At 39.5% G+C, this 19,159-nt stretch overlaps 4 protein-coding genes across 4 annotated transcripts; 2 read left to right on the forward strand and 2 right to left on the reverse strand.

Moving 5' to 3' along the window:
• Positions 1-328: 328 nt before the first annotated feature.
• LOC116841828 (potassium channel subfamily K member 13-like) lies at positions 329-5,550 on the forward strand. Its single transcript, XM_032810229.1, has 5 exons — positions 329-644; positions 920-1,112; positions 1,979-2,053; positions 2,399-2,807; positions 3,129-5,550. The coding sequence occupies exons 1-5, from the start codon at positions 516-518 to the stop codon at positions 3,604-3,606; spliced, it is 1,284 nt and encodes a 427-aa protein (XP_032666120.1). The 5' UTR covers positions 329-515; the 3' UTR covers positions 3,607-5,550.
• LOC116841825 (PR domain zinc finger protein 10-like) lies at positions 4,266-11,040 on the reverse strand. Its single transcript, XM_032810227.1, has 11 exons — positions 10,507-11,040; positions 9,899-10,292; positions 9,318-9,698; positions 8,895-9,224; positions 8,611-8,814; positions 7,706-8,212; positions 7,367-7,631; positions 7,156-7,294; positions 6,762-6,950; positions 6,504-6,695; positions 4,266-6,405 (listed from the first exon to the last, which is right to left on the reverse strand). Exons 1-11 carry the CDS (start codon positions 10,678-10,680, stop codon positions 6,127-6,129), a joined length of 3,054 nt encoding a protein of 1,017 aa, XP_032666118.1. The 5' UTR covers positions 10,681-11,040; the 3' UTR covers positions 4,266-6,126.
• A 548-nt stretch (positions 11,041-11,588) lies between these two features.
• Positions 11,589-17,306, forward strand: LOC116841831 (coiled-coil domain-containing protein 191-like). The gene is made up of 5 exons (XM_032810233.1): positions 11,589-11,831; positions 11,970-12,162; positions 12,799-13,595; positions 13,960-14,158; positions 14,809-17,306. The coding sequence occupies exons 1-5, from the start codon at positions 11,626-11,628 to the stop codon at positions 15,451-15,453; spliced, it is 2,040 nt and encodes a 679-aa protein (XP_032666124.1). The 5' UTR covers positions 11,589-11,625; the 3' UTR covers positions 15,454-17,306.
• On the reverse strand, positions 14,160-18,814 carry LOC116841829 (palmitoyltransferase ZDHHC23). The gene is made up of 3 exons (XM_032810230.1): positions 17,760-18,814; positions 17,308-17,484; positions 14,160-16,939 (listed from the first exon to the last, which is right to left on the reverse strand). The coding sequence occupies exons 1-3, from the start codon at positions 18,287-18,289 to the stop codon at positions 16,750-16,752; spliced, it is 897 nt and encodes a 298-aa protein (XP_032666121.1). The 5' UTR covers positions 18,290-18,814; the 3' UTR covers positions 14,160-16,749.
• Positions 18,815-19,159: the final 345 nt, after the last annotated feature.

The raw sequence follows: 19,159 nt of genomic DNA on the forward strand, positions 1-19,159 counted from the left end.
TGTATTACTATTTTTATCTCGTCAAAGGATTTGCTCTCAGTGGTACTGCGTTGGATTGCCCCACATACATCCCGGTCTTCTGTGCGTCGCGCGGAACGTCGCGTCAATACAAGGCAATTAGGATATTTTTCAATCTCGTATCGATTCATTCTATCAATTTGTCGCTCGCAAGGTGCTCTTTTCATATAAGTACAAAAAAAAAATATGCATTCGCGAATTCAAAATTTATTGAATATATCAGAGGAACAGATTCGCGACAAAAAATTTATGTTTTCCTTGACAAAAAAATTGAATTACTCGATAATATATATTTTCGCAACAGTTTATTCGCAGGTGCAGCATTCATGTGTGCGTGTATATGCGTGGGCTTTAAAAACGAGGTGTTCTTCAAATCGTTCTCATATCCTTGTATTCGCAAATTTCTCTCGGCCGCCGAGCTTGCGCCGCTCCGGATAAAGAGCGGCGGTGGGGATCGCGTGCAGCCACCGACATCGGAAAGATGAGAGTCACCGGTGATGTGCTTGTGCGGAGGCTTCGCGGAGGACAACGCCAGGTTCATCCTCCTCGCCGTCGTCCTGGTAGCGTACATGCTCGCAGGCGCGGTCCTTTTCCAAAGACTGGAAAGTGATCTCGAAGTACGGCAGGTACGGACGGTGTATCTAAGCGTGTGCCGCGAAGAAAGTTGGAAACTGTATATTCTTGTTTGTTCGTTGCAATTCTTAGAGAAAAAATTGGAAATTTGAAAAAAAAATTACTTCTCACTGCGGAGTTGAAAGACGTTATGTGTATGGTGAATTTTCGTGTGCGAAGTACTAATAGATTAAAAATTGAACGCTGCATTTTAAACATTGAACGTTTAAAGTAAGTCCACGTACTTATCAGTTTTTCTACCGATATTTTCTTTTTGTTTATATCACAGGCCGCGGAGTTTTGGCGGGTTTATCACGCGTTTCGAAGACATCACCTACGAGGCAGCCCCTTAGCCCTGCAGAGATTGCACGAGCTCCTGTACGCTTACGGCAACGCATCCGCCACCGGTATTATCAACAAGAGACGCCGCTGGGATTTTCCCGGTAGCTTTCACTTTGTGGGCACCATCGTTTCTACGATCGGTAAGAAACATAGCGCGACGTCGTATTGAGAATATAAACCATCACTCGAAGCGTTCATATCATAGCCGGGGGATATCGGGGTCAGTGGAATTCGTGTCGCACGTTTCATACTCTTTCGGAATCCTTCTGTCCTCGAGAAGTCGCAAAAAGATCGATTTTCGCGGAGACGGTCCAGCACGATATCGTCCGACATTTTCGACCGAAAATAAATTTTTTTCGTTAGAATTACTCAATAAAGAAATAATCCGCGTCTATTATTTATTTCGGTACGATATAAAATAAAATAATATTATATTTCGATTAATATAATTCGTTGTTAACTGTATCTAATTATTAGCGGTCACTCATAACTAATCAAGTATTTATAAGACTTTTGTTCTTATCAATTTTTATTTGAGCTATGTAATATATAAACGATATTTCCTTAATGTGCGCTATGTGGATAAAATATTTAACTTGTATCACTGATTTATTATTGAATTATCGATAATTAAGAAATTAAAAACTTTGTCTAGATTTTAAATGTCTATAGATTTTTAAACATGTTTTATTTTGAAATATTTGATTAATTATGACTATTCCTGATATATTTATATACCGACGAGAAGAGTTGATGGTGCAAAGGAAAAACGATCGCATTCTCGCGTAAAACTTGGTCATAATGACGCTAAATAAAGGGATAAGGGTCGTCGGCCGATGTATGCATGAGAATGTACCGGTGAATTCCGGAATGCTAATATCTTGCGACCTAGTCTCGCACTTATCCCCACGGCTGTCTGTTGGTCGTCGATCTCTATATGCGTATACGTCGCCGTATAATATGCTTCTGAAATGAAAAAGACGTGATACTCTGATGTTATTTTCAGGATACGGAAGCACTGCGCCGCAAACAACGGCGGGTAAAGCGGCCGTGATTCTCTATGGTTTCTTTGGTTGTTCTGGTAATAATAATATTCGCTTCATTATGAAAAAGGCGTGTAATGCGTCACACATAAAAAAAAATTGTAAATAACAGTTTTTCGTTATAATTAATGAGTCTATTCCTTATAGCTACACACTTTCGGGACTATCTTGTAATTTTTCTACTTTCTTTTTTTTTTCATAAGATATCAAATATGTATCTATCTCATTCTAAATGTAGATAGCGTAATTTAGTGCGGTTATACAGATTTAATACAGAAGTCCCGAAATAAAGATATAAATTTTGAAAAACTAAAGATGCTGCTGTATATATAAGAACACTTTTATTTAATTTCACTTTAATCAAGTGCTATAACGTGATCCAGGTGGCATTCTGTTCTTCAATCTATTCCTGGAGAGAATTATCACCTTTTTGGCTTGGATTCTACGCAACTGGCACGTGCAGCGTCTGAAGAGACGTCTTCGCCGAATAACGTTAACCTCCCGACGTGTTTCCAAGTCATCGAGCGCTCAGAAGTCATCTTTGCCGGACATCCTTGACGACGACGACGACAATAATGTGGACCTAGACCATTGGAAACCGAGCGTGTACTGGGTCATGCTCTACTTGTCCGTGACTTCCTGCATCATCGCCTGTTGCGCGGCTGCACTTTACGCATCGCTGGAAAATTGGGATTACTTCGACGCGCTGTACTTCGCTTTCGTTAGCTTCACCACCATTGGTTTCGGTGATTACGTCAGCACGCAAAAGCCAAATTATCTCCACGTACATTGGTGCGTTGCCAAAATCTTCACATCAAAGAAATCGAAGATGCGCATCATTTATCCATAGCGTGTAGCCTCACTTTTACTGGATTGTATTTGACTGACATATTCTTCGATGAATTGGTTTAACACAAGCTGTAGAGAACGAAGAGTTCTACGTACGATCTTACATAGTTTCAAACAAACTTTATCTTGAAGAATATTACAAATTTTTAGATAATCTCGAGGATCCCAATTTCATTCATAATTCTGTTATCGATGATTGGTCCGATAAAAGTGAAGCATACGCAATTGTTCTTCGTAAACACTGTATTTCGCGCATTTACGCAGGTATAGGATCGCGAATTTCGTCTTTCTGGTGGTGGGATGCTGCTGCATATATTCGTTGCTGAACGTTACATCGATCGTGATAAAGCAGGGTCTGAATTACGTGATACACAAGCTACAGTACGGTAATCGGGATATAGCGGCACCGTATCTGCCGAGAAGGCGATCCTCGGTGCCGACAATATACTGTTCGAAGAGGCGGGCAACCAGATTCGTCGGCAGGGACTCTATCAGGGCTGAGGAGAACTCGGAAACGCCTCGCAGGATGTCTGGCGAGCTAATTTCCATGAAGGATTTTTTGTCCGCCAATAAGGTTTCGCTGGCGGTGATGCAGAAACAGCTATATGACGCCGCACAGATGCAGAAGGGCGGCGGATCACTCGTAGCCACGCCGAATCATCAAGTTCTGAAGCCGGGGGCGGTAGGTCCGCTTGCAATCGCCAGCGAAAAATTTGAAAGTAAAAGCACTATAAACAGATAGGCATTAAAGACAGGTAAGGAAGCTACGCGAGACAGAAGTATTGAGAATATACCGCAGCGTGTATATCGAGTATATCTTTCACGATATCGTTCATCTCGCAAGTATACTCGCTAAATTTCAAAAGCATTTAAGCATACGATAATGTATCGATTATGACGAAATATAGTGAAATTTAACATTATTAGCGTCATGTGACACAATGATCTCTCATGAGAGACTGGTTTACAACGCGATGAGTTTCCATAAAATATTCTATGTCCACCTAAATAAAAATCAAGTCCGTTTTACACTATTATATAAAATAGAAATTACAGAGCAGTGCATGGTGGACGGCTTCCTAGATCGATGGTAGCGAAAAAAGTGTTAACGATGTCAACTAAATCGTGGTATTATCGATACCTCGTCAAGATCCATATTAATAGTCGTTGCTTGAGATTTATCTCATGCGAAGTACTTAACTCTGAAATTAGAATTAAATCTGAGTTTTAAAACTATTAATATGGACCTAAAAGAGATTTCTCTAGAAAATCTATCAATGTGTCTCCATGACTTGTTAACGTAGATTGATCTTTATATTTCTTCGTATCTCTCGTTTGACGTTATTTGCAGCTCGTATAGATATGTTGAACGTATGTGTGTGTATGTAATAATAAATTATATCCGCTCGTCGAATAACTTTATTTAAGTCATGTTTACAGTACAGTCCTCCATGTACTCAACGATATCGACAAACATGCAATCTTTTGTCTTCGTATTTTGCGATAAATTGTATGTCGTGTATATACCGCGTGTAAAATAAATTCAACGACGTTTCGTCACAATAAATCTCTTCGAATGTGAAAATTGACCGCGCGGTTGTTTACGACATACACCAACCGGATGGGCTTTTTTTATCGGAAAGGACACAATAATTCGAGCTCAGACGTTGCGGAACACACAATCTTGGACATCGCGGAAACTCGCTTCCTTGGTGTACGTGTGCTTGTTGTACGTGTGAGTGACGCGTAGCCGGGTATACAGCTTAAAACTTACACGTACATTACACCTGTATCGTAAAGTTGCCGAGGACGAGGGTCCTCTTGTCTACGTAACTACAGTACCGTGCGTCGATTTAAACCGAACATCTCGAGTCGACGATTTCAAACGGGCTCTCCTCGGTTGCGTGGAACTAGATTTATAATGTGGATGAAACCAGCGATTATACGGAACGATTACGTGAAAACGGTACGTTTGAGATCTAAAGACGCGAGTACTTATATATTATTCTAAAATGAGAAACGGTAGACGCAAGCGTTTACGACGAAATCTTGAAATTACGAGAGAAAGAGAGAGAGAGAGCAAAAGTGAAATGGACGATTACCTGCAGAAACTGCAAGCTTTCACGTAATCTACAGACAATCGCTTTGTTGAATGAAGCCAAATGCGTTGCGAACAATGATCTTTTAACGTTTTAACTCGTCGAACAGTGCGACGTGAGTCGCTATCCAACACAATCATCGTCTTACGGAAGAAGTCACGCCGATCTAAGACGCGGCGAATTCGCTGCCGCTGCCAAATTTAAGCTGGATTTAAACATCGCTCTCAAACTTGAAGCTTAAATTTGGTCCATCTACTTCACACTCGAATGACATCGGATTTAAGCTTGGTAATAGATTTTAAAAGTAACTACCAGGCCCTAGCGTAAAGGACGTGTCGATAGTACCAGGACTCGTTCTACCTTTTTTTCTTTTTCGTTTATGCTCGGTACTTTTAACCCTTTGAGTGCTCTGGACGCATATATGCGCTCAAGGTAATACGTTCGCTATGACCTGTGGATGCATACATGCACTCAGAGTTCGCTAAGAACTACCGGTGTTTGCTCCAATCTGCACGTTCACTCTTTTAGCTTGGCTTTTAGCAACAGTTTCAGTTGTAGGTTTTATTACCTTAAGTTTAGAACATTAATTTATTTCTGTTCTACTGAAACGTTCGACAATCTCCCTGAGTTTCGGCCGCACAGAGCGCTTTTTCGTCGCACTGTTCCGCACTCAAAGGGTCAATATTTCAAGGAAAGATCTCAACAATTGTACGAGACTACAGAGTTTCTCCGTTGCAAGTAGATTTCCTCGAGCCTCGCCGAATTTCTTCCAGTCGACGTATTTAGGCTTTGTGCTTTTTTTTCTTATTTTCTCGTCTCGAGGATCAGTCGAAGTAATCTCTTAAAATTGCATGTGCTCCATTTCTCCAACAAATCTGCCAACAAGTCACTATTTTATCGATAGCCGTTGCTTGTTGACCGACCAACGTACAACCAACAAAACAACGCCGAGTGTTTCGCACCGGCGTCGACAAAGCCGCGTCCCAAATATTCTCTGGCGAGACGCTTCGCCGCCATTGCTTCGCCCAGGCAGCGTCGTCCCCACTTGGTAACGGCAGCCAAAAAATTCGCAGCCAGCCTGGGCTGCGTACAAAAGTCGCGAGATTCATATCTCGATAAATTGGCGACGCTCATCCCCGTTGACGGAGACGCCGCACTTCTCTTCAGCGTATATCGCGCATACGCACAAACTGCTGACCGACTCCAACTTCCATGCTGTTGCTTATCAAATCAACGTCGTTCGTGATTTTGATTATCTTCTGCTTGAGAAAATCCCCATTCATGTCACACTCTTGTACATAGTCTGATATTACGAAGTTATTTACGTTCATTACAGGTGGTTGATTTTGATTCTGCGGCGGCCGATTTCGCGATCGCGGTATTTGATCCGCTGGCTCCATCAGATGCGCGTGCTTCTTGCGTTGATGTTGCAGGAGCTTTGCCTTCAATGATAATTTATACGTTATAACGTTATAAATTATACGTTATAACGTTATAAATTATTAGGGATGAATATAAGCTGATGCAAGAAAAGACTCACTTTGCTGGCATATTGCTTGTGACACCATTGGCAACCTTGGGGAATAGTAGTGATGCTGCCCACCGTTTGGCTGAAGCTTGGATTCGGCAATCCCAAAAATTCTGACTCCTTTTGCCGGTTACTGGGTGGCAAAGCCGCACCTGGATGATTTTTCATAATGTGCGCTTTACGTTTACTGCTACTCTTGTAAACCTGAAAACATACATGTAAGAATATTGCTTCTACGCTGATGTACGAATTTGTTCAGTGAAATGAAACCTTGTCGCAGTATTGACAATAGTAGTCTCTAGTTTGCCGTAGAATAGGTAAATTTAATTCTGGCACAGACTCTGGAGCGACATCGGGATGCCGTTTCGCTAGGTGATTCACCAGCATCCCCCTTCGTTTGAAACCCACTAGACATTGATGACATTTGAAAACAAAGCGATTGTAATCATTTGGATTTACCTGTTGACAGAGTGATTCCATAATATATATAGTTGTTCTCAAAGTTAAATTTTTCTCATTTTGGTAAAAATAATTTTAACAAATATACTTTTCAATTAAATATATGAAATATATAAATTTAAATGTTATTATTAATATAGTTTGTATTTTATTTATAAATTAAAACAAACATAATTACTCGCAACCTAATAATGTACAAACGTACCTTTGGAACGAATTTCTTCGTCTGGTTGTTTTGTATTTGTTCTTCGCTAGCCGTTTGCGAATGGTGAATCTTCACCATGTGTTCTTTCAATTTGTCCTTCCTCTTAAACTGTTTATCACAGTTCGCACAATGAAACTCTCTGTATAAGTAAAAGTGTTAGCATGTATGTATGTAATCTTCGCGAGCTGTTTGACTTGACTATAAGTAGTACCTGTGATCGGAATGTTTTAGCAAGTGCATTCGCAATTTGTCGATTGTTGGGAAATATTTCGCGCAGTACTGACACTTGTGCTTTCTCTCGCAATGATGTGCCCGAATGTGTTTACTAATAACCGAATACTTAATGAATGTTCGCTGGCAGTGAGGGCAGCTGAATATGCCGTCCTGATTTTTGTGTGTCTCAACGTGATCCTTCAGCATTGTGCCTTGGCGAAACAGCTGCCTGCACATTGGACACTCGTAGACTTGCTTATTTTCTGCAAATCGTAGTTGTCAATTAATACACGGTGATTAGTACGGCGGTTCGCTGATCGACTTATCAGAGATTCACCTTTATGTGTCTTCAGATGACCGGATAAAGCGGAATTATTCATAAATCGCTTCAAGCAGATATTGCACGGCAGTGGTTTTTGGTCCTCAGCACCATGCGCCAAACAGTGCTGTTGTAATCGTATCTTCGTAGCAAAACGCTTGTAACACATTGAACACTTGTACGTACTTAGGGGAGTTAATCTCTTCGCCTTGGGTGGCGCGAATCGTCCGTGCTGAGACACATGATTCACTAGCTCGCTTTGTTTCTGAAATTCTAATCCGCATTGCGGACAAGTGGAGTTTTGATTCTCAATTTTGATATCGTTAGACGAATGAACGAGCGTATGCAAATTTAGCAGAGACGGCTTCCTGAAGATCAGACTGCACGTGGAACATTTCCATTCCTTGCACTTGTTCCGCTGCGAGTTCTCCTTCTCTTTTATGTTTCTGCCGCGGAACACCTTTATGCGTCGATTATAAGAGTTGCCATCCAATCGCGGCCACGCAGGTATTTGGTTAGCTATTTCTACAAAAAAGGAATATTAAAGTCAAAAAAATTGTATATCAAAGTATTTTATGTATATAATCATATACTATCATATTATTGTATTATAATAAATATTTTAGTAATATGAAGAAGATTAGGGATGATTTGCAAAATGCTTTATTTATGTATTTATTATGAAAGGAACGGTGGAAACAGAATCATAAAATATTCCTTTTAGAATGTAGGCACTTGTGCTTAGTGCCTAAATTCTTGTGAAAACATTAAGATTGTGTTTATTATCTTTGTAATCACAACAATTAGTTGCCAGAGAAATTTTAGTACTGAAGCTCTGAAAAGTATGTGAACGCGTTTTGGTTTCTCTTAGTAATAACATTTTTATTCAATCATTTATTCAATCATTTATTTCAATTATTTACCTTTCTCATCTTTTGTGTCTGGTTTGAGTACAGATAAATTCCTCCGAATCGCGTAGTCAAAACCAGGACCTGCCTTTAGCTCTTCCTTTGCCGAAATGTTTCTGGTAGTTAGGAACACTATTCCGTCCTTTTGCTGACAGATTACTAAGTTCAGTTCTTTATATGTCAGTGCAGGGCGAACGAAACGCATCCAATTTGAGGTGTCTAAAAATCACAATGGACATTTAAATTTGGTATCTCATGAATTAAGTCTCACAGACTTCTCCCACCAGACGATTACTTACTTTCGTTGGACACGTCTACTTTGAATAATTCGCCACTCTCAGTTTCGTAGAGCAGTGGTAAAGCATTTTCGAAGAACGATCCGTCGTATTTGCACAGTACGCCTTCCATGGGTCCGAATTGCGTGCGTCTTCGAATGTCACGCTTCGCAAACACGCCGTAAGTTACCCCATCCGCTGTAGCATGCGACGTAGATAGTTTGTTTAATGAAAGATATGATCCTGGCAGTGTTGCTATAGCACGCGATGGTACCGGCTGATCCGCAATAGTGCATACATCGTGCAAGTTACAGCTGTCATCTTTGGCGCAATTGCCGTCGTACTCGTCGCACCCTATAAAAGTATACACATTTAATATGTGAATAAACTGTATTTATTAATACATACTTAAGACTAACTGCGTGAAATGATTCACGCAATACTTACAAAAGTCTTTTTTGTCCGTTATATGTCGTTTGGATCTCCTTACGTCTTTTTTCTCAACCGTTTTCTTCTTTTCAGATAGTGACACTCCTTCAGTAATCTGTTGAATTTCCTTGTCACACTCCAGCACAGATTCATTATTGTTCTCTTTGTTTACTTTATAATCCTCCGTTACAGATGGCAAAGTGTTACAGATTGTAACGTCTTCCACGTTTTCCTCGCCTTGATTGTCCTCTATCTCAATGTTTTGGTTTTTGAATGTATTGATAACATTTATTTGATCATCCTGCATCACTAGAAAGTCCCTGGTAAGAGTGAAGTCTGTGCCTGTTATTCCCGTTAACATCAACGGAGTCGTCGAAGATTCCAACTCGGGTGTAGATTCTGTAGATATATTTATATATTTATTTCATACATATTCATAATTTACATTTAAGATACTACATATAAAAATATTGCACATTTATATTAATATGATATATTTAAAGAATATAAAAAGCATCGCATAGTTGTATTGTACATACTTAAAACTAGATAATATTAATGTAATCCAAATCGAATAAAAATTACAAATGATTCCTTACCCTGCATCAAAATTAATTCACTGCTGACACTGGATACAAGTCCCTCTTCGTTCCCATTGCTATTAAAATCTGCAGAAGGATCTGTTTGAGCTTGAGCATCGATGGGATGAGTCAACTGAGTCACATAATTGATACTCGTTCTTATATTTGATTCAGACTGGGATATCAAGGGAGAAGATGGGCCTTGAAGTACAACAACAGAATTGTGAAAAGATGGAGAAGGCAGTTGGACAGGTGTAGGAGAGTATCTAGCAGCAGAACTCATGTTTGGATCAAATGGGCTGACACGATTTTCAAATTCAGACAGAGGGGAAGCTGCTCGTGGAGAGAGGATCTGTTCATAAGTGGGAAATAACCGAGAATAGTCTCGAGTTTGATCTTCCACATATTCCACCTGTCGAAAGAACGATCATTCCAGTATACCATTGATAGCTGATTATAAAATCTATTTTTTATTATTGAAAATTAGTGTACATTAAAGAAACTTAAAAAGAAACAAGTATACAATTGATATTGAGTAAAAGAAAGAGGAAAAAAGAACTGGTGCAAGTCAGTGCAACTAGTTCAGCAATACAAGTCTACAATAGAGTTACACAAGCACTACTTACAGTCAAGAATAACAGCCTGTTGTTCACCTTCTTCGGTTGCTCATACGGAGACGAGGCGAAAGCATGATCGGTAGGCCAGTTGACTGAAGTGTCAACTACCTTGTCGATATTCAAGGATGTGGCTACCTCGAAGGAATGGCCAGGGGCCCCCTCAGGAGGGCCCCTTGAATCCATTTTATGTTTCGCACTGCACCAGTGGTATGATACTTCGTCGTTCGCACCTGCTAGGGAGTCGCATTCGAACGTTCTGTGTGATGAAAGATTGACGGAGTGCAAGGGGAGAGCAAATCCCTCTCCTTCACTTCAACCACAACGTGCGATTCTTCGTGCCGCAAGCTCGACGCGAGCAGCCGATGTCATCGCGGACGCGCGGGCAGAAACAGGTGTCGCCAAGCGAGAACCCGTATTTTGAAGAGAGAGGACTTACTAGAACCTCAGCATATAGGTTTCGAAGTCGATGCACCCCTCATTCTGTGATGCACCCGCTGCAGCGGTACTGGCCCGTCAACAACCGACGATGTCAGTTTCGCCTTGCGATTGAGCAGCGTTGAAACGGCGGGAAACTTTGAAATTTAAACTTTGAATGTTTGAGAAATTGACATCTGTGGTTCAATGTCACGTATATTATAAATTTTCAATATTGGCAGTGAATATCAAAACGCAATATTGAAAGTTCGAATATTCAAACTTTGAATAATTACTTCTTACATATCTGTCCATCATGTTTGATAAATTATGGAACGTAATAGTCTTATATCATATCTTAAGATTGGATCCTGTATATTATTACAATATATTATAATGCATAGATATAATTTTTATTAAGAATTCAGAGCATGAATTTTTTCATTTGCAATGAATATAACAATACGTTGTTTAAAATAATATTTGCAACAGCGTTTTATTCTTTCCTCGACTCGACTACTTATTATCTCCACTCTACGCTTTTACCGCGTAACTTATGAATGAGGGTTGGGACATTCACCTAGGGTTGGGGGACCGCAGCTTTCCTTAACAACAGCAACGGACACGCATAAACAAGAAAAACAGACATAGTCTGCGATATGAACCGATCGATGTCAACGACGAAGGAAGCAACTGTTGATTGAACTGACAGACATGGTGCAATTCAACGAAGCAAGGCAGATAATGGGCGAAATGATGAAAGTGACGATCCTCCAGCCGTCCGAAAAACGTCGGATGCTGGAGGATGATAGGAAACCCTTCTTGGATCCGAATATAATTATGGATGCGAGACATAGAATATTTCGCGAAGATCTGTGCAAATCTTCGAGCAAATCTGCTGTATTAGCAGAAGCCAGAAGGTACGTTTATCCCACCAATTTAATTTGTAATTATTTGTAAATTATGACGAGATAAATCTGTGATTTCTTGTCATTATCGCTTGTTTTATTAACTTTACTAAAAAAAAATCTTTGTATTGATTTTCTCATTGTGTGTAGACTACTAGCACAGGAAGAAACGAGAGAACAACAGTTGAAGAGAGAGAAGGCTCTTGTGGAAAAGGAATTACGCAAGTTTGAGCAGGACTTGAAAAAATATCGTCCAAAATGTTGCGGACCGTATACATGTAGCAAGAAAAACATAGCGAGTTCGAGTGATGAGGACTTCTGGAAAATACCGAGTAGAGTCAAGGTGAAGCTCATCTTTGACGATAAATTAAATGCTTAAATGAAACTTTTGATTGATGACGTTAGAAGCGAGGAAATGCATACTTAAAATATGACACGCAACCTTCCTTTTTAACATACATTCCTTTATGATTTTGTCACGTTAATTTTATGGTTATTTATTAATTGTTAGAGTAAACGAAAGTGTTTGAAATATTTTAGAAGTCTGCTTAATTGATTGCAAGTGTCATTTTTTGGATGTATCTTTTTATTTCGATATACTTTGTAGGAATTTTAGACATGCATTCTTGCTTTTAACGTCATAAAGCAAGATGACCGTGGCGAGTAGAAGTTTTAAGAACCGATTTGTTCATAGTGGTTTGAACTTTGATTTCAGTTTAAACTTTATTCTAACAATGTGTTTGATGTGTTTGAACATAGTTTAAACATAGATTTAAGCTACTATCGAAAAATCAGCCCTAAAGCCGATTTTTAACTTTAGTAATTTAAACTTAGATTTAAATTTAAACTCTGTTCAAACACATTGTTAAAACAGGGTTTAAATTAAAATTTAAGTTTAAGTTATACTATTGAAAAATTTTTTCTAATAACTTTTTAAATCACTTAACGAATAGATTGATAAGCGCAAACATATTTATAGCGGGTTCTTGTTAACAAGAGAAGAAGTAAAACAGCTGAGCGAAAGGTGGCGATCGTCAAGAAGAGAACTAAGCAATCGTTCGCAAAAGATTCCACTGCCCAGCCAAAAAACACTGAACGATATTCAATAAACAAGATCGAAGGAGCACCCTTTGGTAGTATTAAAGTAACCATCAAGGATAAGCCAAGCTGCGAGTTAGAGGAGCAACGATCACGCATCCTGAGATCATGTTTCGATACTTTGCGGGAGAATGCGCGAGATAAGCGACGTCTTCGGGAAATCAAGATCAATATTCAGGACATCGTGTCTCGAGGAAGACTGAGGAGATGCATTCACGTATGGAAGACGCACGTAGAGAACATGAAAAAAACTCGACTTGAGGAACACGCGAAAGCAGACACGAGAGGTTCCGACGCTCGTAAGATCGAGATGCTGGTTGATACTATCGCGGAAACGCAGAAGCAGCTGACGAAGTGCCCTAAAGAGGAGTCAAAGAGTCTTTCTTCGAATGGAGCGAGAGACACGGATGCCAAGAAAAAAATTCCATCCTGCAAGCCATTTGTTGTCGAGTCTCCGGCACAGAATCGGTTGAATGCTCAAAAGGAGATCATACGCAAACAGAGATTGAAGCTGGCCGAGCAGAACAAGCTCATCGAGGAGTTGAAGTTGAAGCAGGTACAGGAGGAGATAACGAGGTCCGGCGAGCAAACGGTGAACGCGGCCAAGGAGACTCTGATGCATTGCGGTCAGCAGACTAGAAGAACTCTGATCCAATTGATGAGACAAGCGGGTTACAGGTACACTATACTCGCTGTCGTCGCTGTATTCTGAATTGTTCCTTGAAAAATTAAATATTTTTATTTAATCATATAAAAAAACAATTGCATATATATGAAATAGTAAGAACCTGTTATTTGTAAAAATTTGTAAGTAGTTCAGGGTTGGAAATTTTCATGGCGCTTAAATAATTGCATCCTTTCAAACCATCACTCTCTTCACACATTGATCTTTTCATGGCCTGCGAAATAGAGTGTGTATTAAAGAGGAGATAATCAAATCCATGCCTTCGTCTTACGATAGATTAAATTGACGCGAGTTATATGAGGCTCGTCGCTTCGTGGTGTTTCCATCACTCAATCATTTGCCTTTATTTGATGACAGAGACAAATCTTTGACGGCGCCGTTGCGCGTGCCGAGTCCGCCGCAATTTTTAACACGGATGGAGGCGCGAGCGGAAGCGAGGCGAAACAGGGTAAAGGTGCGTGAAGAAACACGGCGGAAGAAGCTGGAGGAGGAGAGGAAAAGAGAAGAGGCCACTCGGAGGGAGGAAGAACGTGAAAGAAGAAGATCGCAACTAGAGGTCAGATAATATGAGAGGTCAAAGTATATTAATATCATACCAGATGTGCATTATAACGTACACTTAGTACGCAGTTTTTACCTTGCGAGCAAAATTATCCGTCACGAAGGACATCGTCATTAAATATTATACCATAATATATCAGATTGGTGCAAAAAATTTGTTATATTTCTCAAATAAAATAGGAAAGAAAATTATCCAATTTTTGAGAATTAATAATTTTTACGAATAAAATGAGTTATATCAGCAAAATAATGAGAAAATATAGACTAAAAAGGAAGGTCGTATATTGTATTAATTTTACGGTTATTTATTGATTGTTACAACAAAAAAAATGTTTGGAGTATTTTAGAAATATGCTTAATCGACTAGAAAAGTGTTAATATATTTGATGTACTTTGCAAGATTTTTAGGTATGCATTTTCTCGTTTTTGACATTATCAATCTAGTTCCGCAATGAGGAACTAGAAGCCTTAATATCCAAACATCCTATTCTATTGAAAAATTGACAAATCCTTTGCACCAACCTAATACAATACATACGCACATTAATTTACATCTTATAACTTATTCTACAATATAATCGTGTTTATTCTAACGCCGTTTACGCTACATTTAGAAGTATATGCAAGTTTAATATTGCTTACCAGGCCCAGCGTGAAGCAAGAAGAATGCGCGAGGAACGGGAGCAGCAGCGGGCACGCGAGATAGAAAGATATAAGGAACTGAACGCCATGGCGGAAGCGTTTTATCGCAAGCACCTGTTGCGACGTTATATAATGCAGCCGTTCGTCGCACTCGTCGAAAGGAAGACCAATTATATGAGTAAAGCAAACGATCACTACGAACGGCGTCTACTGCGAAAAGCATTTATTAGCTGGAAGATGGAAACAGAATATCAGAATCAAATAAAGATCGAACTGGCCACAGTGTTGTACAATAGGAATATATCGTGGCGCATGTTACAGCAGTGGAGAGAATTCGTGAAGGAGGAAAAGAGAAAAGAACAAGTGGCGAAGGACTTCTCGGACATGAGACTGCAAAACAAGTGTTTCAAATTGTGGAAGATAAAGGCCGTGGAGTACAAAACGGAGCGACTGAAGAACGAGCGTTTAGCCACGGAATATTACGAGGAAAAATTAAAGATAAAATGCTTCTGTATGTGGAAAAGATATTCGAAGATAGTCCCCGATATCGTGGAAAGCGAGCGTGTCAAGAATTCGTGGCGAGAGATAGTGCAAGAAGTAGTGCCAGATTTCGATCCCAGACAAAGGGGTGTATTAATAGAGGACTAAAAATAATATGAATATATATATACACATAGGTATGTATGTATGTGTCTGTGCGTATGTTATGTAACGTAGATTTCACTGTACACGACAATTGTTGGCTTTGTACCCAGATGAGGTAAAGAGGAGCTTTATTCTTTAAGTACACGTAAGATAAAGCAGCTTTCTTTCGTTCTTTTTTGCGCAGAATATAAAATGTAAATTGTCACTATATATTTGTATATTCAGATTTCTCCTCTTTACTCGGACTCGTGTGTGTTTTAGATATATTTGATTAGTATAATTTATTATATTACTCGTACACAATGGCCACTTTATCACAGTTACAATAAATATACAAATGGTATGCACAATGATACATTAAGAATAATGATGACTATAATGCGAGCTGATGATTCGCGATATGTCGCCGTATGTGGCCCTGTGAGGGCAACGTTATGAGCAAAGCGCGGACATTGTACTCGCCTGAAGTTACGAATCTTTAAACACGCAAGTATATACTGATATACCTGATATACATACACAGAGTCGCTCTATCGATATGGCGCACCGATGGTAACAGGTATGTTCTAATTCACCGTTTCATCGTTAATTTGTGCCTATTTCTACCAATGTCGATTAAACTTTAAGGCTTCTGTGTCCCTATTGCGGCTATCTCGATTAATAACATCGGAAGAGACAAGACGACTGTTCAAGATTCTTGCGTAATACATCAAAATAAAAAATTATATTCATAAAATGACAATTTTGACCAATTGAGCACATTCGTAAAGTATTCCGGGAACTTTTCTTTTGCTTTAATAATTAATAAATAGCCGTAAGATTAACATGAGAAAATCATAAGGAAAGGTAGACTAAAAAGAAAGGTTATATAACACGTTAACAGTTATTTATTGGTTGAGAGAACAAAAGGAAAGTTTTCGGAATATCTTGTAAACGTGCTCAATCGATTCCAAGGGATACTTTATGAACATATCCTTTTATTGCAGCGTATTTCGTAAGAATTTTGGACATGCGTTTCGTCACTTTTGGTGTCATAAACCAAGAATTCTGCGGCAAAACACCAAGAATCTTAATCTAAGAGTTTATATTCTTCTTAGACAAAGATTTAAACTTGAATTAATATTTCATCGATGTAGATAGAGATAGGCATTAGTAACTTAGTGTCTTAAATGAGATCTTTCAGCTTCAGTGATAACCTTCAATGATAATTCTCTAGTTTGATTTCGCAATATATTTTGTACGGAGCATAGCACGTACACTTTGCAAAGTAAATTCGTTAATTTAGCCTACAATTACTACCTAGGTTTTGCAACAAAATAACCGTGAGACATTTTTTAGTATTCCATGATCATACTGACTTCCAGCATCCAACCGTCGCTCGTTCGACGTCGTGCCTTGATACAGCAACCAAAGGTGATACATGAAATAGCAAAAGACCACTAGACCGACCAGGAGGCTGTAGAGAGCGGAGACAAAGCAAAGGGCAATGCTGAAACAATATGTACACGATTATACATCGATCGATCAGCGGATGTCCCGAGCAGACAGTTGCGCGACACGTTATCTCTCACTCGGACTTTTCCGTTGTGAATAAGATATTACAATATTTACGACGCTCTCTTGCAGACCTAGCAATTATCGTTATCTTGCGATTATTAAAGTCTACATTATAGATCCCCTGTATCTTTCCAGTTTACTTAGCTAAGTCTGACTTGTGTAAGCGACATCCAATCGCGCTTTTTGCGACAATACAAACGTGCACTTTTCATTTTGTCATGGAATAATTTCACAGTGTCATATTCGGCGTGCTTAGTGTATATTAAAGTGCAGAGAGAAATACAGTAAATTAATACATACTCTAACTGGTGATACACATCACTGCAATCATCCGGTAGAAGTACAGTTCCAATAAGTATGAACGGATGACAGACACTAGTCATCGTTAAATTGGAACCATAGATGAAGGCGATGGCAGAAAAGAATAAACAGCCTAAGTACCACCTCAGATTACTTGAACCTATGCAGCAGTCTAGCCTGAATGAGAACAATCAAGTATAAAATTTCAGCAGATGAGTTATAAAATTCTGCTATAAATTATAAGATTCTAGATTACAAAATTTTTTTAAACAAGAGATATCATCAATCTTTAGGAGAAAATTGAAAACAGAAAGCGACACTTTAGTCATATCATTTGCAATTATATTTCCTGTTGAATAATTAAGTATAACATTGCATGGAGATTATAAGATTTTTTAAACAAATGTTCTCCAGAAAAAAAGTGAGAGGAAAAAGTGACACTTTTGTCATACCATTTGCAATGATATTCCCTGTTGAGTATACATGTCTGACACAGACGGCAGTGATAGGCCCTAGGTGGTGCCCTTCTCCTGCACGTGGTACACAACTCGCCACTGCCCTCGCCCAGCTCCAGACCCTGCACGAGGGTGCCTTCTTGGGCTGCGTAATCCGCGTTCAATTTAGCCCGATAACCGCACCAGATACCACCGACCACGCACACCATGAACAGCAGATTCTCCTCAGGCAGAATCTCCAGCAGCGGCACCACACTCACCTCGAATACAAGCATCAGCATCAGCACGCTCGTGATTGTCCACATGAGAAAGAACTTGGTGCGCAGCAGAAACCGCAGGAAGTTATGGTGCAGGTAATACACGAGGACCGGCGTCGCCACGAACACGACGACCGTGCAGAGAACGGCCTGGGCAGCGATCACCGCCAATGCCGGCACCACCAGAAGCGGTAACATCGCATCCACGGAGATTTGCTTGGCACCCACGCGCCAACCGCACGGATTACGCAGTCTCTCCCAGACGGTCATGCTGCGAAGCTCGACGACGGGAAGCTCGCTCGGGGACTCTTCACTCTGTCATAAGTGACGGGACGTGTATTTTTGAGGTTAGAGTGGCTCTCGGCGCCGTCTCGTCTATGTTCTTCTCTTACTGAGCCGCGATCATATGAAACAACACGCCTCGTTATTCGTCGCCATTAAGGCGAAAGATAATTCAAAGGTGCGTAAGTTTGTTGTGCAAAATTGAGTCAACAAACGTACAAGCGAAAATCAAGTGTCAGACGACATACTGTTATCGAACATTCACGCGCGAGCTGATGCGATACATCGAGATTTCGAGAGCAACATGATGCATCCAATCGGAACTGCAAAGTTCCGGTCTAATCGTAACGTAAGGAACGCCGTGTTTGAGTCTGTCGGATGTAAACTGTGTTTTTTGGGATATACTTTTGATTATTTTTAAAGACCAAACAAGTATAACATTCACCAACTTAATTAATAACATTAATAACATTCAACTTAATGAAAAATGGCGTTGGAGATAAGGTTTTATTGAGTTCCTATCCGATATCCGAGGAGCCGCCCTACTGAAAAATTTCTATTGAGATCACAATTGAATTCCCAATTGAATTCTCAATTAAATTCTCAATTGAATTCTCAGTTGAGGTTTCCGCAAAATTTCGCATGTAAGATCTCAATTGAGATATTTGTATCTGATGGAAATAATTCATTGAAAATATAATGAACTTTTGCTGAAATATGTTTGAAAAGCATTCACAATTTTGACCCAATTTCATTAAAATTTCATTATAATTTCATTAATATTTCGATAATATTTTATTAAGAGAGTAGAAAAATTCAGTGAAAAATTATTATTAATTAAAATATTTAGAAAAGTAT

Source organism: Odontomachus brunneus, unplaced genomic scaffold (genome assembly GCF_010583005.1).
Source record: "Odontomachus brunneus isolate Ranch 3 - 2012 unplaced genomic scaffold, Obru_v1 Obru_scaffold_018, whole genome shotgun sequence".
NCBI classification, from domain to species: Eukaryota; Metazoa; Arthropoda; class Insecta; order Hymenoptera; family Formicidae; genus Odontomachus; species Odontomachus brunneus.